The sequence below is a fragment of the Felis catus genome, chromosome C1 (genome assembly GCF_018350175.1).
Source record: "Felis catus isolate Fca126 chromosome C1, F.catus_Fca126_mat1.0, whole genome shotgun sequence".
In the NCBI taxonomy this organism is placed as follows: domain Eukaryota; kingdom Metazoa; phylum Chordata; class Mammalia; order Carnivora; family Felidae; genus Felis; species Felis catus.
In genome coordinates this window covers 197,241,540-197,262,973 of record NC_058375.1, presented here as the reverse complement: position 1 = coordinate 197,262,973, position 21,434 = coordinate 197,241,540, and the positions used below count along the sequence as shown (strand labels likewise).

General features: G+C 38.6%; 1 protein-coding gene across 6 annotated transcripts in view; it reads left to right on the top strand.

Annotated features, from left to right (window-relative positions):
* Positions 1–1,516: 1,516 nt before the first annotated feature.
* Positions 1,517–21,434, top strand: part of ERBB4 (erb-b2 receptor tyrosine kinase 4) — a 1,138,707-nt gene continuing 1,118,789 nt past the window's right edge. For all 6 annotated transcript variants that reach the window (XM_019838613.3, XM_003991109.6, XM_019838614.3 and 3 more), the window contains exon 1: positions 1,517–2,228. In XM_019838613.3, the coding sequence (XP_019694172.1) occupies positions 2,147–2,228 (82 nt within the window). In that variant the 5' untranslated portion in view covers positions 1,517–2,146. The remainder of the gene's footprint in view (positions 2,229–21,434) is intronic.

Genomic DNA, 21,434 nt, shown 5'->3' with positions numbered 1-21,434 from the left:
GGGGGAGGGTGACAAAAACAGAAAGCAAAGATAATCCAAAGAGCAGTGTGCACAACCCTGAAGCAATCGGTACCACTCTGATCAAGTCAGTATCTCTGTTCTGGGCTTAGTTTCTCCAGGCACCAGGCTGCTTCTGGGTAAAACAGCATGCTCAGCTTGGTCAGCCTCTTTTCTGTGCCCATTGCTTGTTGTGGGCCTAAGAAAGGAAAGGCTTCAGGTTTCTGGGATGAGGCTGCTGTTTCTCTCTGTTCTCAGCTCCATGAAAATTCTTAAGGGACAAGGCTATAGATAAAAGACGTGAGGGAGGAGAGGGAAGGGCTCAAATGATGAGTGAGGTGGCTTGATTTTTAAGCTCCCCTGATACTTTGTATTTATATATTTGCTGCTTCTAGAGAAACATAAAAAGTAAAATAAATCATACATAGAATGCCTGTGCAAATAGCAAACCAATAACCTACTATCCCCAGGAGGTTCTGGCCTCTGCCCAGGGTACAGTTTCAGAGCTCTAAAAGGCAAGGGATATGTACTCTGATATGACCCAATTCTGGGATATTCTATGTCAAGTAAAGCACAGAAACTCCTATAGTTAGCAATAAAGTGGGGACGAGGGAGTGTGGACTTGGAGAGTGACAGCATGGAAGGGGCCTAACATTGGGTCCACGGTAGCATAAGCCTTGTCATTTGAAGTTGGTTATGTCCTGCCATGGCCTTAAGTTCTTTCACATTGAACAGCTGAGGACTAGGACAATTTGTAGCCCTTTAGAACCAAATTCATAGCTTTGGACAAGAATCTGCTTACTGAGAATGAACCCCAAACCAAGTTGTCCTAGAGTCCAAGGAAAAGGTGAAAAAAAAGTCTGAAAATGAACGCACGCAGCTGTTACAAAAATGGTCAGTGTGAGGGTAGGAAACGTGGGATAGATGACATAGTTGGGAAAACAGGTGATTATCTCCCCAGGATTACCTAGTCAGCAGCGGTTACCGGTTGCTGAACCGCCTTTTGAACCACTGAGTGTGGAGCATGAAAGGTTAGAAAAGGGTAAAGACTTTATGCCGGAAGCAACGTTATCTTCCAGTTCTGGGTCCAGTCTGGATGAGCACAGGGGGGCAACAGAGAAAATGGTTTAAGTAAAAAAAAAAAAAAAAAAAAAATTTCTTCTTCTGTAAGCAACCCTCCGGTGGTCTCCGCACTCCGCGGGCCAGCTGTCTTGGGCCTTCTGTTTCCGTGCGTTGTCTCGGGTGAGCCCTTTAAATCTAGCTTTCTCCGCCCCCACCAGCACGCGCCCGCTCCCAGACAGGTGTTTTCCCAACTCCTGAGACTGAGGATTTTGGGGAGTGTCTGAGCCAATAAGGTTCCCCTTTGGGGAGTGGGGGGCGGGGGAAAAGGCGTGGCTAGTTGGGTCAGAGCGGGGGCGGGGTTTTCGCGGCTGAGCAGAGCCAGCCTGGTTGCGTGGAGGGTTGTTTTATCCGCCCCCCCACCTTTTTTTTTTTTTTTACCCCCCCCCCCTCCCGTAGTCTTATTAATTTCTCTGTGGGGCTGCAGCTGGAGACCGCGGAGCGTTGGAAATGACGCTCGGAGCTTTAATTACCGCAGCCGCCGGACAAGTGTGAGGAAAGCTGACAGGAAAAAGGACAGGATCGGGGGAGAAGCGAGAAGCTACCCCCCCTTCCCCTCCCAATTTGGACTGGAGGTGCAAGGAAACTGAAAAGGGAGCCGAACATAGCCCGGCTCGGGGGGAGAGAGCCGGAAACCTACCGCCTCTTTGCAATCAACTTTTTTTGGAAACCTTTTTCCCCCTTCCTTTTTATTGTTGACCAACCAGTGAGCGAAAGTCAGGAGGGAGCGAGAAAGCGAAGGCTCATACAGGGAAATAGCTGCACAGTCCGGCCCGGAGCACCACGCGCACACACTCGAGCACACTCCCACACAAGCGCGCACCCTCACCCCCTCCTCCGGTCCCCGGCCCTGGACCCGCCGGCGCGGACTCGGGCGCCGGTGCTCGGAGCCGGTGCACCGCGCACGTCGCGCGCCAGTCCCCCTCGCGCCCCGAAGCGCGCCTGGCCGAGGGATCTCCTCCGCGTGCCCGAAAGGGGATATGCCATTTGGACATGTAATGGTCAGCAAGGGATCTGAGACTTCCAAAAAATGAAGCTGGCGACAGGACTGTGGGTCTGGGTGAGCCTTCTCCTGGCGGCGGGGACCGTCCAGCCCAACGCTTCTCAGTCAGGTGGGTCGTGCGCGGTTGCTTCTCGCGCTCCAGTTGTTGAACCTGCTCCCGCCGCCTGGGCTGCGTCGGGTGGCTCCCTCGCCCCCTTCCGCGAACCTGAGACCCACTGGTTCCCAGGCACGGAGGGACCGCTCCACCCGGGCCTCTTCCGTGGGCTTTCGTTTGCCCCTCTTTCTGTCCCCAAACTTAACCTTTTTGTGTGCCTTCGTTTTATTTATCATGAACTACCACTCTGCGCCCCTATCCCTTGTTTCTCTCTCCTTAACCCCCCTTCTTTCTTTCTCGCGCGTTTTCTCCCGCCTAAGCGGGATCCCTTCTAGTCCAGCCAGTGGTGCGGGACGTGGGAGACAGAATTCCCGAGTTAGAGGAGGCGGTCCTCTCGCCGTCCGGGCCGGGGAGAGTGAAAGCTTCCAAGAAGCGCGCGCCGCCCGGGCTTCCGAAGAGCTGGGGTCCCGGGCGGTGTCAGCTGGGCCTCTTGAGAGCGGGAGGACTGTGGGGAGTGGAGCTCCGAGAGCAGGGCTTTGCACCTGTGTGTGCTGCCGGGAGGCCGTTGCGTCCCCGGTCGGTCGCCGGAGCTTGTGGGGTCAGACTCCTGAGCCCAGCCCCGGGCAGCTGGAGCGCGGCGGGAGGGCGCGCCTCCGGCGGGTGCACGGAACTCTGGGCCTCCCACGCCCGCGACTCGGAGCCTTCGCCCCATAGACTCGAGGGAGCTTGCATGCCTGCGTGCCCTCTTAAAAAAAAAAGGGAGGGGGGTGGGGGGGGGAGGTTGACATACTTGAGCCGGGAGCCCGGCCTTCGCATCGGTGGCTGTGTTTGGCTTCAGGAAGAGTTCTTCCTGTAGTTCAACTTGCTATTGGCCGGAGTCCCTCCAACTTCTCTGTTTACTGCCCGGCGCGGCAGCCGAGCCGACCCGTTGCGTGAATTGATTTAACCCGAGGCGGGCGCGACTGCGCTGCCACTGTTAGCTGGAACGCTCGAGCCCCAGGTACTTGGACAGGCAGAAGGCTAATTGACCCCCGAGAGGCTGCGGGGTGGGGCTGGCGCACCGCGGCGGGCACGGCTAATGACAGCACCTGCAGTGCGAGGTTGCTCAAAGTTTCTGACACTTGAGTTTCCTGTGGATGAAAGTGGGACGGGAAAGGACGGAGGACCGGTGTCAGATGCAGCCAAAGGGGGCTTTCTGGAGAGCGGGGGAGATTTCCGGGGCCATCCGGGGCTGGCCGCGGGAGCGTGGGAGGCAGCTGGAGAAGAGAAGATAAAACCCGCGGGAGTGGCGATAGGAGACCTTTAGGCCCCGGAGGGTGTCCTTCTGACCTCACCAAGAAAACAGCGCTGTAGTTTTCCCGCTCCGCCTCCGCCGCTGCCGCCTACCCCTCCTAGCCTAGTAAATAACAAGTTACAATCATCGAGCCTTTCAAAATGACCTTCGAATGGCACCAATGTGCGCCGTTTGTACCGGCCGTTTGCACCCTCCCAAATGCTCCGAAATTCTTCATGCATACCAGGTCCCGCGCTCCAGCCACCTCCGGAATTACACCAACACGGACTTGAGATTCCAAGCGGCGTCTTAGATACATCCCTTTTTATCTCCCTCCCCACTCCAAGTCCCTTCATATTTTCCCTCAATGGGTTGATTATGCACATTGACCCATTCAAAAGCAGTTGCCCGACCGACAGGCAGGCTTAGCGGAGAGGAATTTCTACGAGGCAACCTACTGGGGGCTGTCTGGTTCAGCCTCAGCCGCTGGGGGACCCGGCTCCGAGTCCGCAGCAATTTGGTATTAACTGTGTGGCTCAGGGTTGAGCTATGCCGAAAAGCCCTTTTCAGAATTTCTGCAAAGAATGTAATCCAAATTAGTTCTGCAGCTGTCCTTTTCCTCGTCTCAGGCGACACCGCCTCTCGCCCTCGCTGGTCTCTTCTCGCTTCCCCCCCGCGAATTGTCAGACCCACAAGTGAGCCCATTTAGAGCGCGAGGATTAGCGTGCCATTGTTGTTCCGTGCGTGACTCTGTACTTGAAATTCTAGGGGCACAGAGGCGAGCCTTGCTTGTTCAAAACACAAAGTGATCTAGATGAAAGGGCCGCACACACAAAAAAAGCTCTTGGGTGCATCCCTGGGATAATTGTGACACCCACGCTAAGGTGATCCACTGGAAACTGTAAAATGCCCCGGGGACTTCTTTTCTTCGCCCTGCCCCACCCCCATCCTGCAACAACACCTCGCAAGGAAAGTTCAGCTGGTTTTAATATAGTGCTTTTATAAAACCAAGTTACTGTCTGGAGTAGGCTGTGTATGTGAAGCTGTATGTTCCCAAGTAAATACATACTGCGTGTCTCCCCTCTCGCGGTTAGCAGTCAGTAGCAGTTTGGAGGAGTTTGTTTGGGTCCAAATGAGAAATTAAGTGCGGATAAGTAAACTAAGCTGCCAGAGGGCGACAAGATGTTGAGTGAATTGCTTTTAGATGAAACAAATTAAGGAAACGAGGGAAGACAATCTGCTTCTCGCATTATTAGACACGCTTGGAGTTCAGGGGAAAGTGGCATATTTTTGAAATGCTAATTTCTTAAGAAGCAGAAGGAATGCACCTTATTTACTGCTCTATGTGAACAGAATAAAGATATGGGTAGGGGAAGGATTCTGTTGTATAGATTTAAGATATTTATTAAAATAATGGTAATGGAAGAGGTCCTGTTTTTGTATGTTTTCTTCTATTGCTTTAGAGAAGACAGTTTTTAGATAAATCTGAAGGACTTCGTCTCATTTCCAGTACCTCATTTTATCTAAACTATTATAGCCAAAGGCCCTTTATGTGACCATTATAAAGCCTTCGCTACCAAAAGGAGTAATTTCAGAATTTCTGTTTTCCTGGTATGATTGAAAACTAACATCACCTTTGAATTGAAATACAATATATAGTAGTGAAGTGATGCTCTTACCTACCTCAGTAGATGTGGGATGGACAAGTTCAGTTTCCATTTCTTATTTCCAAGTAACTTAGTCCTGCTTTTCATTGTATAAAATAACATACATTTTTTGCTACATATTTAAGATACATCTCCAAACCTAGGGTTGATTCTTTAATACACATTTGAGAATAAAAAAAGTTAACAAAACTTAGATAAATGGTGATAAAAGATATTAAATATATTTTCAAAAATATCAATCTTCTTTCCTACACATGTTTACTGTAAGCACATCCATGGGGTATACTGTTTTCTTTTAATTTTGAAATTCTAGCATATGTAAAAGGAATCTTTTTAGATGAAGTATTTTTTTCTTCAGAATGGTTCTACACAAATTTATACCTATTATAACTGCAAATCACTTGAAAGTACTATCCTATGGACTGGTACGATAAAATTGAATGACTGGTTGTGTCATGATTCCTCATTTTCTGATTTTTTTCCCTCTTAAACCAAACTGCTTTTATTTTAATTATTCATGCGTAGAAAGTCAATTTTTTTTTGAAAATCAGTACTTACTGCTTTATATATATTTTCATTTAGTCACTGGAAATGTGTTTTAATTAAGAAATTAGATTAGAATATTTACCAGGGCATGCACTTTACAGATTTATGGATTTTTTACACTAACCTGAACACAGTAAGTTTGAATTGGCTCATTTTTAGAGTTTGCATTCATTTGAGGGAAAAATCATATTTCCTCCCTAGAGTGGATTCAAATATTTAGTATTCATGAGCGTTCATCCCTTTAGTTCTTAAATAGAAGTACTATTTATCATATCTTAGGCATTCACCCTTTCCGTTACTATACATTCTTTCTTTACATCTTATTATTTGTTGAGTTTACACATGTGAATATATTCCCCTCCACCACTAAGTGTATTCTTTTCTGTGTGTGCCTTTCCCAGCAACCTGCCACTCAGCCACTGCAGGAGTCCTCTGAGCCAGTTTTCATTCTTTCTTTCTGATAAATCTGATATGGCTGGTTGGCTGGACAATTGCAAGCCATTCCATTGCGTAGATTTATTCCTGAAAGAAAATAAAAAGGCATCGATCCAAGATCACTAGCACATCTCAGAAACCCTGACTCCAAGGCCAGATCTTTCTATAGAGAAGTCCCTTTTTCCCTATCTCTTGCCTCTTTTCTTCTCTTGACCAAGGAAGGAAGGTAGACTACTGCCATTTCAAAAATACTAGGGATGCAAGGAATTGTCTCTCTAAATATTCTCGGAAGCCTTGTGAATATAGCCACCTTGAGATTAATGACTATGTAAGGTACACATTTTAGACAATAAATTGAATTAGAGTACCTTAAACATTATAATGCTTTGAAGTGGTGTTATGCTTATATTATTTCAAGCCAATTATTAAGAAGATTTAATATATTAAAAATAGCAACAAGTTTTTGCTTTATTTTACAGTGTTCTGCTGCTGTTGGACATCTATGTGTAATTTGTAAGTGCCCAAAACATAAATGAAGCAAATGATCAAAAAAGATGTTCTGTTACTTGCAGACTTGCTGGCACTTGCTGTCTGATTTCACCCTTTGAGTGATACTGCTTTATAAAGATGTTAGTGTTTACATTAAAATTATCCTATACATGTTCAAGCCTATAGCGGTTCTATAAAAATTAATTGTCACACATACTCCACTGTTATCTTTTACAATGATCTGAGTATGTATTCAGGGTAGAATCTAATTATAAACTTTTCTTCAGGTTATATCATTTTAGGAATGTTCTATGTTATATTTGACCATATGGAACAAAACTTCACCTTTAATATGCATTTTCTGAATTCTTTTAACTATTGGGAAGTTTGTGTAAAACCTTACTTTCAAGCTTTCTAACACAGTTGTTGACTGGAGTTTACAGTTTACAGTGACCGTTTCTTAATTTTCTTAATATTGTTTAATGAAAAGGTCCTAGATCAATGTGTTCTGAACCATAGCTGTTTTACGTAATTTGAAGGACACATTAACTGCTGATTTTGTGGTTAAGTGTGACATAGGACACAGCTAGGTGGTTTAAATCAGACCCACTGTAAATTTCTACATTGTATGGTGGTTCCTCCCATTTCTTGTTAATACCTTGAGCAACTCACTCCGTGTCTTTGTGACTTGGCTTCTGTGCCTGAGGGAGAAAATGCATGTGACACACTCTGTTTCTCCAATGTATAGCAGTTTCTGAAAAATGGCTTTAAAGTCTTTTATAATACTGAGATATATTCCAGTCCAGTTAATTGATATATTTTAAAATGTGTACACACATATAAATAAACATAATGTGAACTTTCAGCAGACTATGTCTGCCATAAGAACACCTGTCCTAATGAAATAAAGAGGTTATTAAATCCAAAACATTTGTATTTGAAGTCCATTTCCCTAAAATATTACTTTTCAGAATTGCTCTGTGATCTTTTTAGATTTCATTGTGTGTGGCTTTTTCTCTCCTGGGTTGTTGATAATTCTGACATGTTTATTAAATAAATTGACCTATTTTCCAAATCTTTAATAAAAGCTTTAAAGTCACTTTCTTGTTTTCATAGTTGACACTGAAACTAGTGGTTTCTATTTGTATTAATTTTTTAAGAGGGAAGAGAACTGTCTCACTTTTATGACATAGAGGTGAAATATATGGGGCCTATTTGTAAAGCGGGTTTTTTTTTTTGAACATACAGTAATTGTTTTACAGTTGTTTGCATTTTGAGTGATTGCTCTGCAGGCCCGTTGCTTTGCACAAATCCAGGGGGCAGCAGCCACATAGAATTGAATGGGAATGGTGCACACTTGAGCTGTGGGCAGTGGCACAGCAGCCCTGCTATTGTGTGATGATACAGAATAAAGCACCAGAATGAAAGTTACAAGAATCGGATTCTGGTCACACAATCATTTTCTATGTGATCTTGGGTTAGACTTCCTGCTCTGTGTCTCCATTTCCTCTGTCTCTCTTAGTATAGCTAGAGTGATATGTAAATGCTTCACATCTTGAATTTTTAGCATGATTCAGTGAGAAAAATGGTGTTTGGATTTTTTAGAAAGAGAAATCCTTTGGTTTTTAATTAATTTTGTTTAGTGGACTTCTTTTCAAGAGAATTCATGTGTTGTAGCCCTGGTATCTAAAAACAGGTAAAAGGGGAAAAGGAGGGCTGCTTTTGTTAAAGCTGCAGCTGGATGCCAGCTTTGTCCTTGACTTTGTCACTCCCCCACTTTCTTTCCATTCTTGCCTCTACTCTCCTGTGCTTGCTTCACAGAAATCTAGCACTGTTTAGAAACTACTGATCTAGTGCAGTCCTAACATTTTTTTTAAGTGAAGAAAAAACTAGAAGCACAGAGAAGTGAGATGATATAAGTTGGTTGGCAGCTTCTGACACCAGTATCATTTTTCCTTAGCACATGTAGTACTTGAGAAGTTTGCAGACACTTAGAAAAAGGAATAAGCAAATACAAAGTTGTGTTGCTTTAGAAGGGAATTGCAAAATTGAAATGAAAGCAAATGGATTGGAACCATAAGCCTAACTACCATACTGTGAAGTTCCTTTCAAGGGGAAGACTGTGGGATAATCAGCATCTTTAATTTATATTTAGGAAGTAATCATTGATTGCATTTGTAGCTTGCCACACATTAAGATTAAAAAAAATAAAACAACTTTGTTAAAACATAGTTCTGTAAGACGATTTGTACAAGGATCTGATGAGACCTATCCATAGAATTTTGACTCTGAAAGTTAAATAAGAGTAGTCCACACTTGTATCTGTATACAAGATATTCTTTTACCTGGGACTTTATGAAGATGACCAGCAAGTAGAGAATGGTTATATCTCTATTCTGTATATGTGCTGCCGAAGCGAGCACTATATCTCTATTCTGTATTAAGCAATATGCGTGCTTAAATAAAATGACTTACAAAGACTAAACAATAGGCTCTTCATCACCATTTAATTGGTGGGGACCCTTAACCAGCAAATCTGTGGAAGTATTTCAGATTCTTCCAGGGCCATCCTTGGACTAAGGTTCTTTTTCTTTTCCACTGTCTTTGTTGGGCTGCCTTCTTTCTTCAGACCCCTACTAAGATTATATTCTTTGAACAAGTATATAAGCTGTGCTTTAAGTACTAAGGCTTTATAAATGTATTTCTGTGACAATTTGCCTCCCTCTAGTTGCCTTCTGTAAGATCCTGCCTGTGGGCCTTGTTACGTTGCTGTTTTGTTGATTTAAGCTTAACTCTTTCTGGTTGTCTCTGTCTTCCCTCAAGGGTCAGTGCTTCCTGGGACATAATCAGCATTCTCCTGGGCCATAGTGACAGAAGGGAAGTTAGAAACTTATTTTGGCAGGAAGAGTCAATTCCTGTTAGGAATTTGAGATGAAAATGGACCCCCTGTAAAACATTAACATAGACGCACCATGAAACTTCCTGTGTAACATCATTAAACCTCTCCCCTGAGATATAGCTCAGGGTCATTACTGTTAATCACGTTATTTCCAATATTGTAGGGGTTAGTGAAGCATACTAAACACCAGTAAGAATATGCAAGACTCAGTTTCTGACTCTAGGGAATTAGAGTAATAGGTATTAAGGCTGTATGAACGTTTACACATATTTCATTTGAAATACAGCCTAAAGGTGTTTAAAGAGAAGACACTGAATGGTACAATAAACACTTGTTTGTTTCCCAGAAATATCAGATTTGTAAATAGTAAGTTTCACCTAGAGTTTTACTACTCATCTGACCGTTACCATATACATATACCAGCATAGGTGGACATTCAGGTTTTAAGCCTTTAGGATACAAGTAGGTATTATAAACCTGCTTTAAATAGATGCATCTTCTTTGATATGCTAAGGATTATCTCATGGCTAGGCTTGTTAGGACTAAAAAAAAAAAAAAACTGGCAATAGATTCTCCAGGTTCTGTGACTATATCTAGTATGGTTATAGATTGATTAATAAGTTGTACAATTCTGTATTTCCGGATGGGTCACCATCACTAGTAGGGGAATGCCTACTAGTCATGGGGTCATGGATGGTAGTGACTATTTTGCTATATAGGTGAACTCTCCTTTTATTAAAATCTGTCTTTGTCATTATTTTCTGTTCTTCCCCATGGGCTTAGAGAATATGAGAATATGAGTTCCTTTCTATAGGGACCTATGAAAACCAAATAAAAATAAAACAGAAACAGTATGTCTTTTAGTCACACACTTTTGTTTTCAGGAATTCCTTTTGTCCTATCATTTTGTCTAGAACTAAAGCAGTTAGACACTTTTTTAAAAAGGGAATTCGATTATATAGCTTTATATAGATTATATAGCTCAAAATTTATTCCCTGAGATTTTTATTGACCCCACCTAATCTTTAAAAACCTCATAGCAGGGCTATTGCAAGGTCTGCTGTGCTGGTCCCCTTGTTCAATGTCCTCTTATCTTTAACACTTTCTTCTTATCATTGCCAGATGACCATTTGTAATACAATACTTTTATTATCCTACTTTCTATTCACAAGCCTTCAATGGACTCCCACTGTAAAGTTCAAAGCCTACTAAAATAGCGTTCAGATTTGTAAACATCCATTCTTGAGTATTCTTATGATGGATTCTAAGAACCATGCTGATCTAGTCAGTATTCCATAATGATACCTTGCTTGTTGTCTCTGCTTTTTCTTACCCCCTTCTCTTGAATTGGTTCATTTGGTGCCTCTGCCTGTTCCAACTGTTGAACCTTTTCAATTCTACATTCTATCATAGCTCTTCATTACATCTTTTCTCATTGATTAGTCTATAATCCTTATCTCTGTTGCTTAATTTGGCACTTAATCTTAAACCATACTACAGTTTTAACTTTTTAAGAGCAAGAGTTTTTATCCCCTGCTGAAACTAATGCAGTGCTATATATATAGTAAGCTCTTTAAAAATATTTTTTAAATGAAAAAATAACATACATTTGTTGAAACAATTTTCAGCTCATTCATGGATGGCTATTATTTGTAATTAAGCCATATAATGCACAAAGTAAGCTGTTCTATAAACATAATTATAGAATTCTTAATAATAGATATTAGGCGTGTTTACCCTGGGAATTTCTTTAGTAGCTTTCTCGAGCTTCCTAGGGTATTTCTTTCAATGGATTGTTTCCAAGAATATTTCATTTGTCCCCATTCCCATTTTTAGAGTCTGCTCATAATATGGTACAAAGTATTTCTGTTGGTTTTATTTTTGGTGAGTTAAATATATGTGAATACCATTCTTAAACATGTAACTGTTTTTATAGTCCACTATTTTTATGTGCCATCACATTGTTATTTCTTATCTCCCATTTAAAATTTTTAATAACTTTTTAAGAAATAAGCATGTACCGATCCATCAAAGTATTTCAGGACAGTATTAGGAACAGGAGAGCATATAAGAAGCTTAGGATGCCAACTTTCTCCTTTATTTTAAAGAAAGATAGATGAGGCCAATAAAACAGAATATAAAAAATATGTTATTAAGTGATTTTCCAAACATTTCGGAGACATATTTCCCTCCCGAGAGATGCTGATAAGCATTTCATGAAAAAATGGTTCCAGACAGAATGCAGTATTTTCTATTCATAGATATATGTGATAATACAACTTTCTTATAACTGAGATTTCTTAGTATCTTAAAATAGACAACTAGACATATGCCTACCATTTAAAAAGTGTTCTTTAAGAAAGCACTTGCCACATAACTGAATGAGAGGTGGTTGGGATTCTCTTAAGCTGCTCTTTTTGATGATCCATTCCGCCTTCTGAAAATTAGTGAAATGATTATAGTCTCTATTGAGTCAAATTCTGTGAGTGAAAGATGCTCTTCCAGACATTTCTTCTCCAATTACAAGATTCTAAGAAAGTCACCCTGTCTAGGTCACTGCAGTATTCTAATTTTACTTTAGTTTATAATAGCTTGAAGAGTTAATGTAACTTTCAAAGTTACCTGTCTAAAGAATAATCTCTTAATGAGAGAATTGGGCATAGAGACATTAGCACTTTTGTCTGAATTCTTTTGGAACTTTCTAGATTGTTTTTCCTGCAAGCTTAATGAGAAGAGAGTTTGAGTCAGGGATTATTGTTCCTACTATGAGGAAATAGAGCTATAAAGAGGTAGTATGTGAGAGTGAAGCCTGGTTGTTGCATTAGTCTGGTACAGTTACATGCCTGCCCTGTCCTGAGAACCAGCTGGCTCTGCCTTCTGCTTGATTGACAGAAGCTAGGGATGCCTCTCAAAGGTATTGCTCCTTCACTTTACTTGTCCCACTGTGTGGGAAAGAGATGCTTAGTACACCTAATTCTTCTGCCTTCAGGTCAACAGCTTTTTCTTTTCCTGTAGCCATGTGAAGAAACTTGTCCAATAAATCTATCATTTAAGGTGTCCTCCTGTAGGTGACATTGTATTTCTCCTCCTTCATTGTATTCTCTCCAGAGTTCTTTGTATTTAGTATATTAAAAAAAAAAAAAACTATCGTGGAAGCTTTGTCTTCTTGAAAAAGACTTCAAAGCAGGGGTATATCTAAGGTTTTATTTCCTGTACTTACACAATTTTGGGAACTGCTTTAAAAACGATTCAGAAGTAAAATACAAATTAGGAACAGAGCCTTGGAATGCACCAATGCCATAGGGGGGCTCTGAATCAAAAGCCTTAAAAAACCCCACAAAACTTTGTGATAAATCTGCCTATGTTTGAAAATTATATATTTTATGAAGTAACATTGTTTCCTGTTTATGAAGAATTTTGAGTATCATTGTGTAATTTTTAGTTGTTTTTTTCCCTACTGTATGCAGTTGGTATTCCACTGTTAATATAGAAGAATACATTGCTTCAGGGAAAAAAAAAGTCATATGGAGCAAAATCATACTGTAAGGCACTAAAGTATGTCTTTGGCTGATGTATGTACTACGTGGATATATGTACTACATATGCACTACACAGAGGTACTTTTAGAATATTTTTCTCTATGACCATGCCAAATCCAGGTATATATATATTTTCCTGATAATATATTTTTGACTATGGGTCATGTAATACTATTTCTTAGACAGCTCTGTAGTTTATAATAGGTGGGTGTGATTTGAAGAAATCTTGCAGTTTTGGAATGTAAAAACTGTATTGCTAAGTCCCTACCCCTTGAAATATATAGCTCATTGAATTGTTAGTCATTTGTTATTTAGCATGGATAAAAATCTGTCTTTGACTTTTACCCTCTAGCTAAGTTAAATGTGGTCATTTTAACTATAGTAGACATTATTACTAGCTGTGAATGAAACAATGCATCTAAATTAAAATCAGTACTCAGTTCAGATATATGGTAATATTTAATATATTAACACATTTAACTAACAATCACAGGATTGGTATTTCAAGTTACACTTTTACTATGTAAAAATATCAACTGAACAATTAATAATATTTCCCAGTTGTTTAAACTTCAAATTTAGCAGCCCCATTATCCCTGGTGATATATCGAAGCCTTTAAGTGTGTACTTAGAATTAACGGAAACTGAAGTGATTGGTATTCTAATATCATTCTTTAGTGGCCTTTTTTTCCCCTTTCTTTTTTTTTTTCTTTTTTTAAAGTACAGGATGAAATTTGAAAGTATAAAAAGGTTTGAGATAAATTGAACTAGACAAAACATTTTATGCAACTGTTAGTTAAAGGGGCATTCGTTATTTCTGTGCTTACTATATTGCTTGTGGCCAGAATTAGCACACCATGAGCCAGAGAAGGAGATAAGACAAACAATGGCATGCAGCTAATTTTGTTTGGCAAATTTAGATCTGATACATGCTATTTCACTCCTACAAACTGATTCAGTCACTCTTTGAAAGGTGCAGATGAAGTTTGTCTCACACAGTTTTAACAGCTTTCACTCAATATTTATAGGCTCTATAAAAATAAATTTCTGTAAGTACCATATTTCTCACTGGCAGAAGGAGCACCGTGAGGGTAGATGTACAAGTGAAAAAAAAAAGGAGAAACAAAAATGTTTCAATTGTTCCAGGTCTGGAAAGAATAAAATATATCAAAACATCCAAAATATCTATTTCAAGGGCATATATAGTGAGTATATGGTAAATATATAGTGGGTATTCAAGGATTTTGACTGCATATGAAGGAATCATAAGTCCCGTTATTTTATAGTAATTTTGTGATTTGAGTCTGGATGAGAATCATTCTCGAACTAGTCATTCAGATAAGCCAACAGGATAGGATCCATGGTAATTATCAGGAAGTCATTATAAAACAAAACAAACAAGAAACCCAAACTTTGGTCTTTGTAAAAAAAAAAAAAGTGCCATCATGCAAAAGAATACATTTTAGTGAAATTTCTGAATGAGGCTAGCATATATGAAAAAATGTCACAAAATATGTAACATTTGATGGAAACATGATTCTAGGAAAATCCAGGTGTTTGTATAATAATATCCTTATTTTGGGACTCTCAAACAGCATTTCTAAAAGTCTATTCTCACATAGGTGAATTATAAGGTATTTGAAGGTTATAATGTTATTTATATATCGGCTAGAGCTTTGTCATGGTTCAAGACTACATTCTCCATAATCAAGATCACTATAGAGAATAATTCTCATATTCATGAATTGTTCATCTCATCATATTTCCAGTGGTTATTTCAAGGTTAATTTTTTTTCAGACAGCTTCTCTCTTGATTAAAGTCTGTAGTAATTGTATATGTGCTGATATAGCACATGAAGGTTTTAAACTAAAGACATCTTTGATTTCATACCAAGTCAAGATCAAATGCTTTTCAATGCTTCCTACTCACATTTATGAAAAATAACTTTAATGTTTATTCTTGATTTCTACTAAGAATGTGGAGACTTTTGTTTGGCATTTTCAAAATTCTGTATAGACTTGTGTCCTTTAGGAGTATGAGCAACAGAGTGTCATTACTAGGACTATTATTCAAATGCTATATTCCTTACAATTTGCTAATTGTTAAAATATTGAGATACATTCTTACTTGATTGGATTTCCCAGATCCACCCCTCCCAGCTCCCCTTCTTTAGACTATCCCAGATAAACTAAAGAATTAATACCTGGCACAATAACAGACCTTCCCTTCAAATCTCTCTTCTAGCCATGCTGTGATCCATTCTGATGTGCTTTTGTATTAGTGTCACTAAATACTTTTAACATTACCTGTATATATTATAAAAACATTGCTGTAAGTATTTTAAAATAATAGTATATGAATATTGTCATACTAACTTTTCCACAATTAAGTATTAGCCAGTTTGAAGGAGGCATGTTTCCAAGTTAAGCGTATAATGGAATAGGTACTTTCTTATTTGACTTGAAGTTTGATAAGAAATGGCTTAAACATGATAGACAGGATGCCACTTGTCCACATATTGAGTTAACCTAGGAGAAAATCACATAAGGGAGACAGGCCAAAGGACTAAAATAAAATGGGTACTATGAATTTTTGTGAGAATAGATGTGGATGGCGATATGTCATATGTGTCTATAAATTGGGGTACTGAAGAATTTCAGCAATTCATATTTGTGATTGCCATAATTTATGTGGTATTAACCATATTACATGCTTATATTATTAATTAGAATGAGTAGTTTTCTGGCAAGGTGTCATCTGTCCTGTGCATTCATTAAGTCACTTAAGACATGGTTGCAAGTTCCTTGGTGGCACCACACATACTCTCTTCATTTCTGGTGGGTAAGGAGACGAAAACATCCAATTTAAAATTTTATACTTACACAATTAAAATGTAATATCATGAAAGAAATTGTATCAATTTAACTATGGTACTCTTGGTAACTTAGATTTTGATATGTGATTTATTTACTTCTTGCAAAGAAAAAACTGTATTGCAACAGAATACTGGAGTACCATTTCCCTTGAAAAAAGATTAAAGAAAGAGGGAGATGCCAAGTATGGAAACGAGGAGGCTTGGGAAGGGGTCATGATAATCATCTTTAAAAGTTAGAGGGCTGTTACATAGAACAGGGATTAACACTGTGCTGTGTAGCCTTGGAGAACAGAAACATTAACAGCTGTTTGAAATTGTAAGGCGTCAGATTTCGACTGAACACCATCAAGGAGTTTCTCACAGTTAGAGCTTCCCAATGTTGGGATGGTCTATCCTGGGAAGTAGTGAGTTCCTTCATGTGAGGGGTGGTAAGCTCTCATGTAACCTTGTATGATAAGGAATGAATGAGGCAGCTGAGGAACAACTGGTCAGTGATATAGGGGGTGGGGTTTGGGTTCAGTGACTTTTGAGGGCCCTTTCTACCCGTAGTGTCTATTACAAGCACACCCAGCCCATATATCCTTTTCTGGTCTCTGAAGAATGGAGCCACTGAAACCCAAACTTCATGTCATGTCCCTGTGGTTAGGAGTCCCACTGAAATGCTTTCACCATCCTACCTACCCTTCATAGATGGGTGGATTTGTGAAGGGTCCTTTAAAGATTGATTTTCTTATATAAAAGATATTTTTTTTTGCTTTTATTTTTATTCAACAGTCTCTATATTAGATATTTACACCTGTAACCAATGTACTATCACAAATAATTCTCAATTTAAAACTTGCACAATGCAGAATAAAAGTTTACAAGCTTACAATTATATATTTCATTGTGCTCCTGGGTTTATGCCAGCAGGTATTTGTAAGACTGTGTCTAACTTTAAGACCAGAGGGAGAAATACATAAGCAGGTGGGGGCATAGGCAGAGCAGGAAGTTAGAAATCTGCACCTCCAGTTGTGAGTGGACAGTACCTCCAGTTGAGAAATAGAAAAAGATAAGCATTTTTCTAAAGGGATTGAAAATCAAAAGGAAGTAAAAAGATGAAGTTACATGTGCATGCTTCACTTAATTACAAACAAAATAGATCTTTATTAGCTTCGGAAATATTTCACTTCATGGCCTTTGACATTTCAATCTCTTTTATTACTTCTTTTGGATCTACACTGTAAGGCACACGCCAAATACAATTTACACTTTTTTCTTTTGTGCCATTCTTTTAACATTCTTTTAGACGTTCCTGATATGAAAACTGCATTCCTGTCATATACTACCTTTTGACTTACATTGTTCTGATGTACCACCTCTCTTCACTACCAGCAGTCTGTATCTATTTTAATGGCCCCTCTGTACCAAGCACTATGATCGTTGGCACTCTTAATGCATTATTTTCAGTGTTCCCTAAAAGTTGCACAGTGGGTGGTATTAAGCCCATTTTGTAGATAAGGAAACCGAGACTCATTACATAATTGGCCAAGATCACAAACCTACTTTTCAGCATAGGCAATATTCTAAGAATACACTTGAATATGATTGAAAATGTGTTAGACTTAGATTTTGGTTACCTATTTTTAAAGAGACAGCAAAGACAACCTACTCAACAAAAAAGTTTTTCTTTAGCGCCCATCTAGCCATGGTCCTCTTAATTACCTTCTTAGTTTCTTGATTCCCTTCCCTGTTTCTCCACTATGTAGATTATTCTGAGCTCTTATGTCTCTCTAGAAGCTCCAGTGTTATTGCCTACTGTCTTTACTTGGATATACCATAGTGTCTCCAACTCAAGCTGTCCAACATTTTACTGTTCTCTTTTCACAATTTAGTGTGGTTTTTTTAATTGGTATATGTTTTTTTTAAAACACAATTAACTCCTTATTGGTAAAAAGCCAAGGAATCATTATATCTAATTTTTATTGAAGGGTTATATTTCAGGAAGTATGCTAAGTGAGTCTCATACAATATCTCATCTAATCTTTACAACATGGACACTACTGCCCTCATTTTACTGGCAAAGAAACAAAAGATTAGAGATATTAAGTAGTTTACCAAGTGGCACACAACTGTGCAGGTGGAAGATCTGTGATGCCTAAGCTCTTATTATTTTCACATGGTCCAAATATCAATATTTTATATGTGAAAGTAAAACCTCTAAGAAGGATCTTGACAGTATGGATTAGTTTATTAACTATTTTAGGTCATTTACAGTTATTTTATTTGATGTCCATAATAGTTATTAATAACTAAGTGTATTTGTGAATATGCCAGACTTCGAAACAGGATCAAGTATATTAACAACATATGCTACTTTTCTATTGCCACATTATAATTTCTGATATTGTCACATAATTAAGTCAGTAAGTAAACTTACAATATTTCAAATAGAGTAACCAGTTTAGTCACTTTTAGAAATGATAATATGAAGTAAAATTTTGTGAAGAGTCAAAGCAGAGGTTTGGTAGAGGGACTTAAGAATTAAATAGGTCAGGTTTGAATCCTAACTGTGTAAAGATGGGTTATTTATTTGAACTTTTTTTTTTTTAAATTTTTTTTTTTAACATTTATTTATTTTTGAGACAGAGAGACAGAACATGAACAGGGGAGGGGCAGAGAGAGAGGGAGACACAGAATCAGAAACAGGCTCCAGGCTCTGAGCTGTCAGCACAGAGCCCGACGCGGGGCTTGAACTCACGGACCATGAGATCATGACCTGAGCCGAAGTCGGACGCTTAACCGACCGAGCCACCCAGGCGCCCCTATTTGAACTTTTTAAGCTTCAGTGTTTTCATCTGAAATTTTAATACTAATATCAACCTCATAGTTGTGAGGATTAAATGAGATAGTACTTTTAAAACAGTACCAACCATATAGTAAATGCTCAATAAATGTTAACTATATTATACTATTGTGGTATTGGTAGTACAATGATACGTAAGGTAGTTAAAAGCAAAACAAAATGAAAGCGTCATGAATTGAAACTTACAAAATGTTAAATATGGGAAGACAATGGACTGTCTGAAACTTTCTCAAAATTTGATTTGAATTCTCTGCCATTGTTTACAAAAACAAGTGATGCAGTATTGCTTTGCAGAATCATTGTATACTCGGACATGCATAAGTACCATAAATAGACGTTTTGGGAAAGAATTTGACTCTCTCTGAGGGGCCGTTTTCTCAAATCATTTTTCCTTCATATTCTGTTCTTATAGTTTTGGTGTTAAAAAAAAGAAGCTTACAGAGACAGTTTTGTTCTGAAGATTTATGTTTACCTGGCAAACTCAGATCCTCTGTTCTTTCATCCTCATTGTTTTTTAAAGCGCTTTCAAGAGAAAATGGCTTTTAATCAAATTCATGAGATAACTTTTTATGTTACATTTTATAGGCATTTAAACTTTTCAAGATAGGGCACAACTAATATAATGTATGACTGAATATATTTTTGGAAAAAAATTCTGCAGGCTAGAGCAAAATCTTCAAGATCTATATACAGATACTGAACAGATTTTTGTCACGTAAAAGAAAATGTATAAGTTTTGATGATTTAATGTTCTCCTCTGTTGTAATTTGGACACATTTATTTGGATAATTAAGGAATCAGGTAAAGACTATATATGTCATCATATATATGACATATGACATAGCCCTGTGTTTAACTCACAGGGCTATGTTAATAGCACTCACTCACTGATTAACACTGGAATATCTCAAAACCTTACATGCTGAGAAAAAACATTGTTATTGAGAAGGGCAGTTTTACTCTTGTAAAATTTACTGCTTGCTTTCTTGCAATAATCTCACAATTCCCACAGCCAGTGAGTTCAATCAGGAGAATACTTACCTCTCCTATTTACCCATCTGGAAACTCAAGGATGCTGTGAATTACCCATTTTGACAGAAAAATAAAACTAAATAATTATTTTTATTTATGCTATTACCTTTAGAGTGAGAGGGAGGTAGAAATTTGGTTTATAAGCTCCATTAGATGTTATGTTATTCAGCTAATAGGTGCTTCAGAATAATATGGGAAGTAGGGATGTATGATTCTGGGACACACTAAGTATGTGTTGTATATACCCTTGAAATAAAGACCCTTTTAACATAGCAGTTGAGTTACTAAAAAAATTAGATGTGAAGTAGTAATCCAACAAAATAATTGTCACATGTCAATTTCTTCTTAAATTTTAAATGTGTTTGTTAGGTACAGGTGTTGACTTTCACTGTGATCAAGTTTATAGCTACAGCTATACTTTTTACTTGAATGCAAACCAGTAAACTGGAACAACAAACCATAATCTAAGCCAGCATCACTGATTTTCCTCCATTGATTTTGTTATGATCTGTCATTAATATGACATTCTCTTTAACCTATGGTTGAGCACAAATTCAGAGGACAAGTGTTATCTGCACATTTGAACACAAATAATTTAAAATATATTTATCCAATTAAGATGTCCTGATATATTTTAACTAAAGATACTATGAGCAGATTAGATTCCATCATTGAATTTCATAAATGGTAGTATAGTTACTATGGTAACCCTTAACCAGGTTATTAGGTGGTGTAATTTGGATTAGTCCTATTGTACCATGAAGGTGGTGAGGTAATAGAAATGAGAGTAATTAATATCCGGGCCTTGAGGTTTTTTTGTTTGTTTGTTTGCTTTTTAAAGATGATGTGCTGAGTTTATGAGAGAAGCAGCGATATTGAACAGGGTAAATTAGAGTGCTAGAAATCAAATGACCACCACATAACATTCAGCCAGTCTCTCCTTCCTTTATCTCCATGCTGGCTTTCGTTTTAGATCCTATTGTCTGCCACCCCTGAGTGGTTCTAATTGCATCCATGAATCAGGAACCAACTCATTCTGTTCTTACAAAGCAGTCTTAATCTTTCACTGCCAGTCAATATCCTACTTAAGAACCAGTCTAGAGAGCGCCTTTTCCATTAAAAAGAGTTTTTACTTTTGTTATTAATTTTGACTTTCTTATTTAAACCTCATCATTATAGTTTTAAAATACAATGGAATTTGTTAGGATTCCCTGTGTTTAGGAGTCAATTAACATCCTACCCTAGCCCCTACCACAGATTTCTTTTACCAGCTTGTACACTGAGAGGGCTTTACAAAGATGCTGTGTCTCTTGTTTCCTTCTATAGTGATTTGATATGTAGTCTGTATTTGATATGTATCTGTGTGTAGCACTTTGGATTTTTAACTTTGATGTTGTTTAATTTTATTTCAAATCACTTCGTACTCTTAGTTTTTGCAAGTATACTAAAGTGGATTGTCTATGGAAATATCTGCCTGAAATGAGTATACGCAGAAATTTGATTTTTAATGAATTATTTTCCTCAGATTTTAGTGAGGCCAATTTCAAATAGCCATTCTGTTTACCCTTTATCATTTAATGCAATAACTTTAATATTATCAAGGCCACCATCACCATCAAT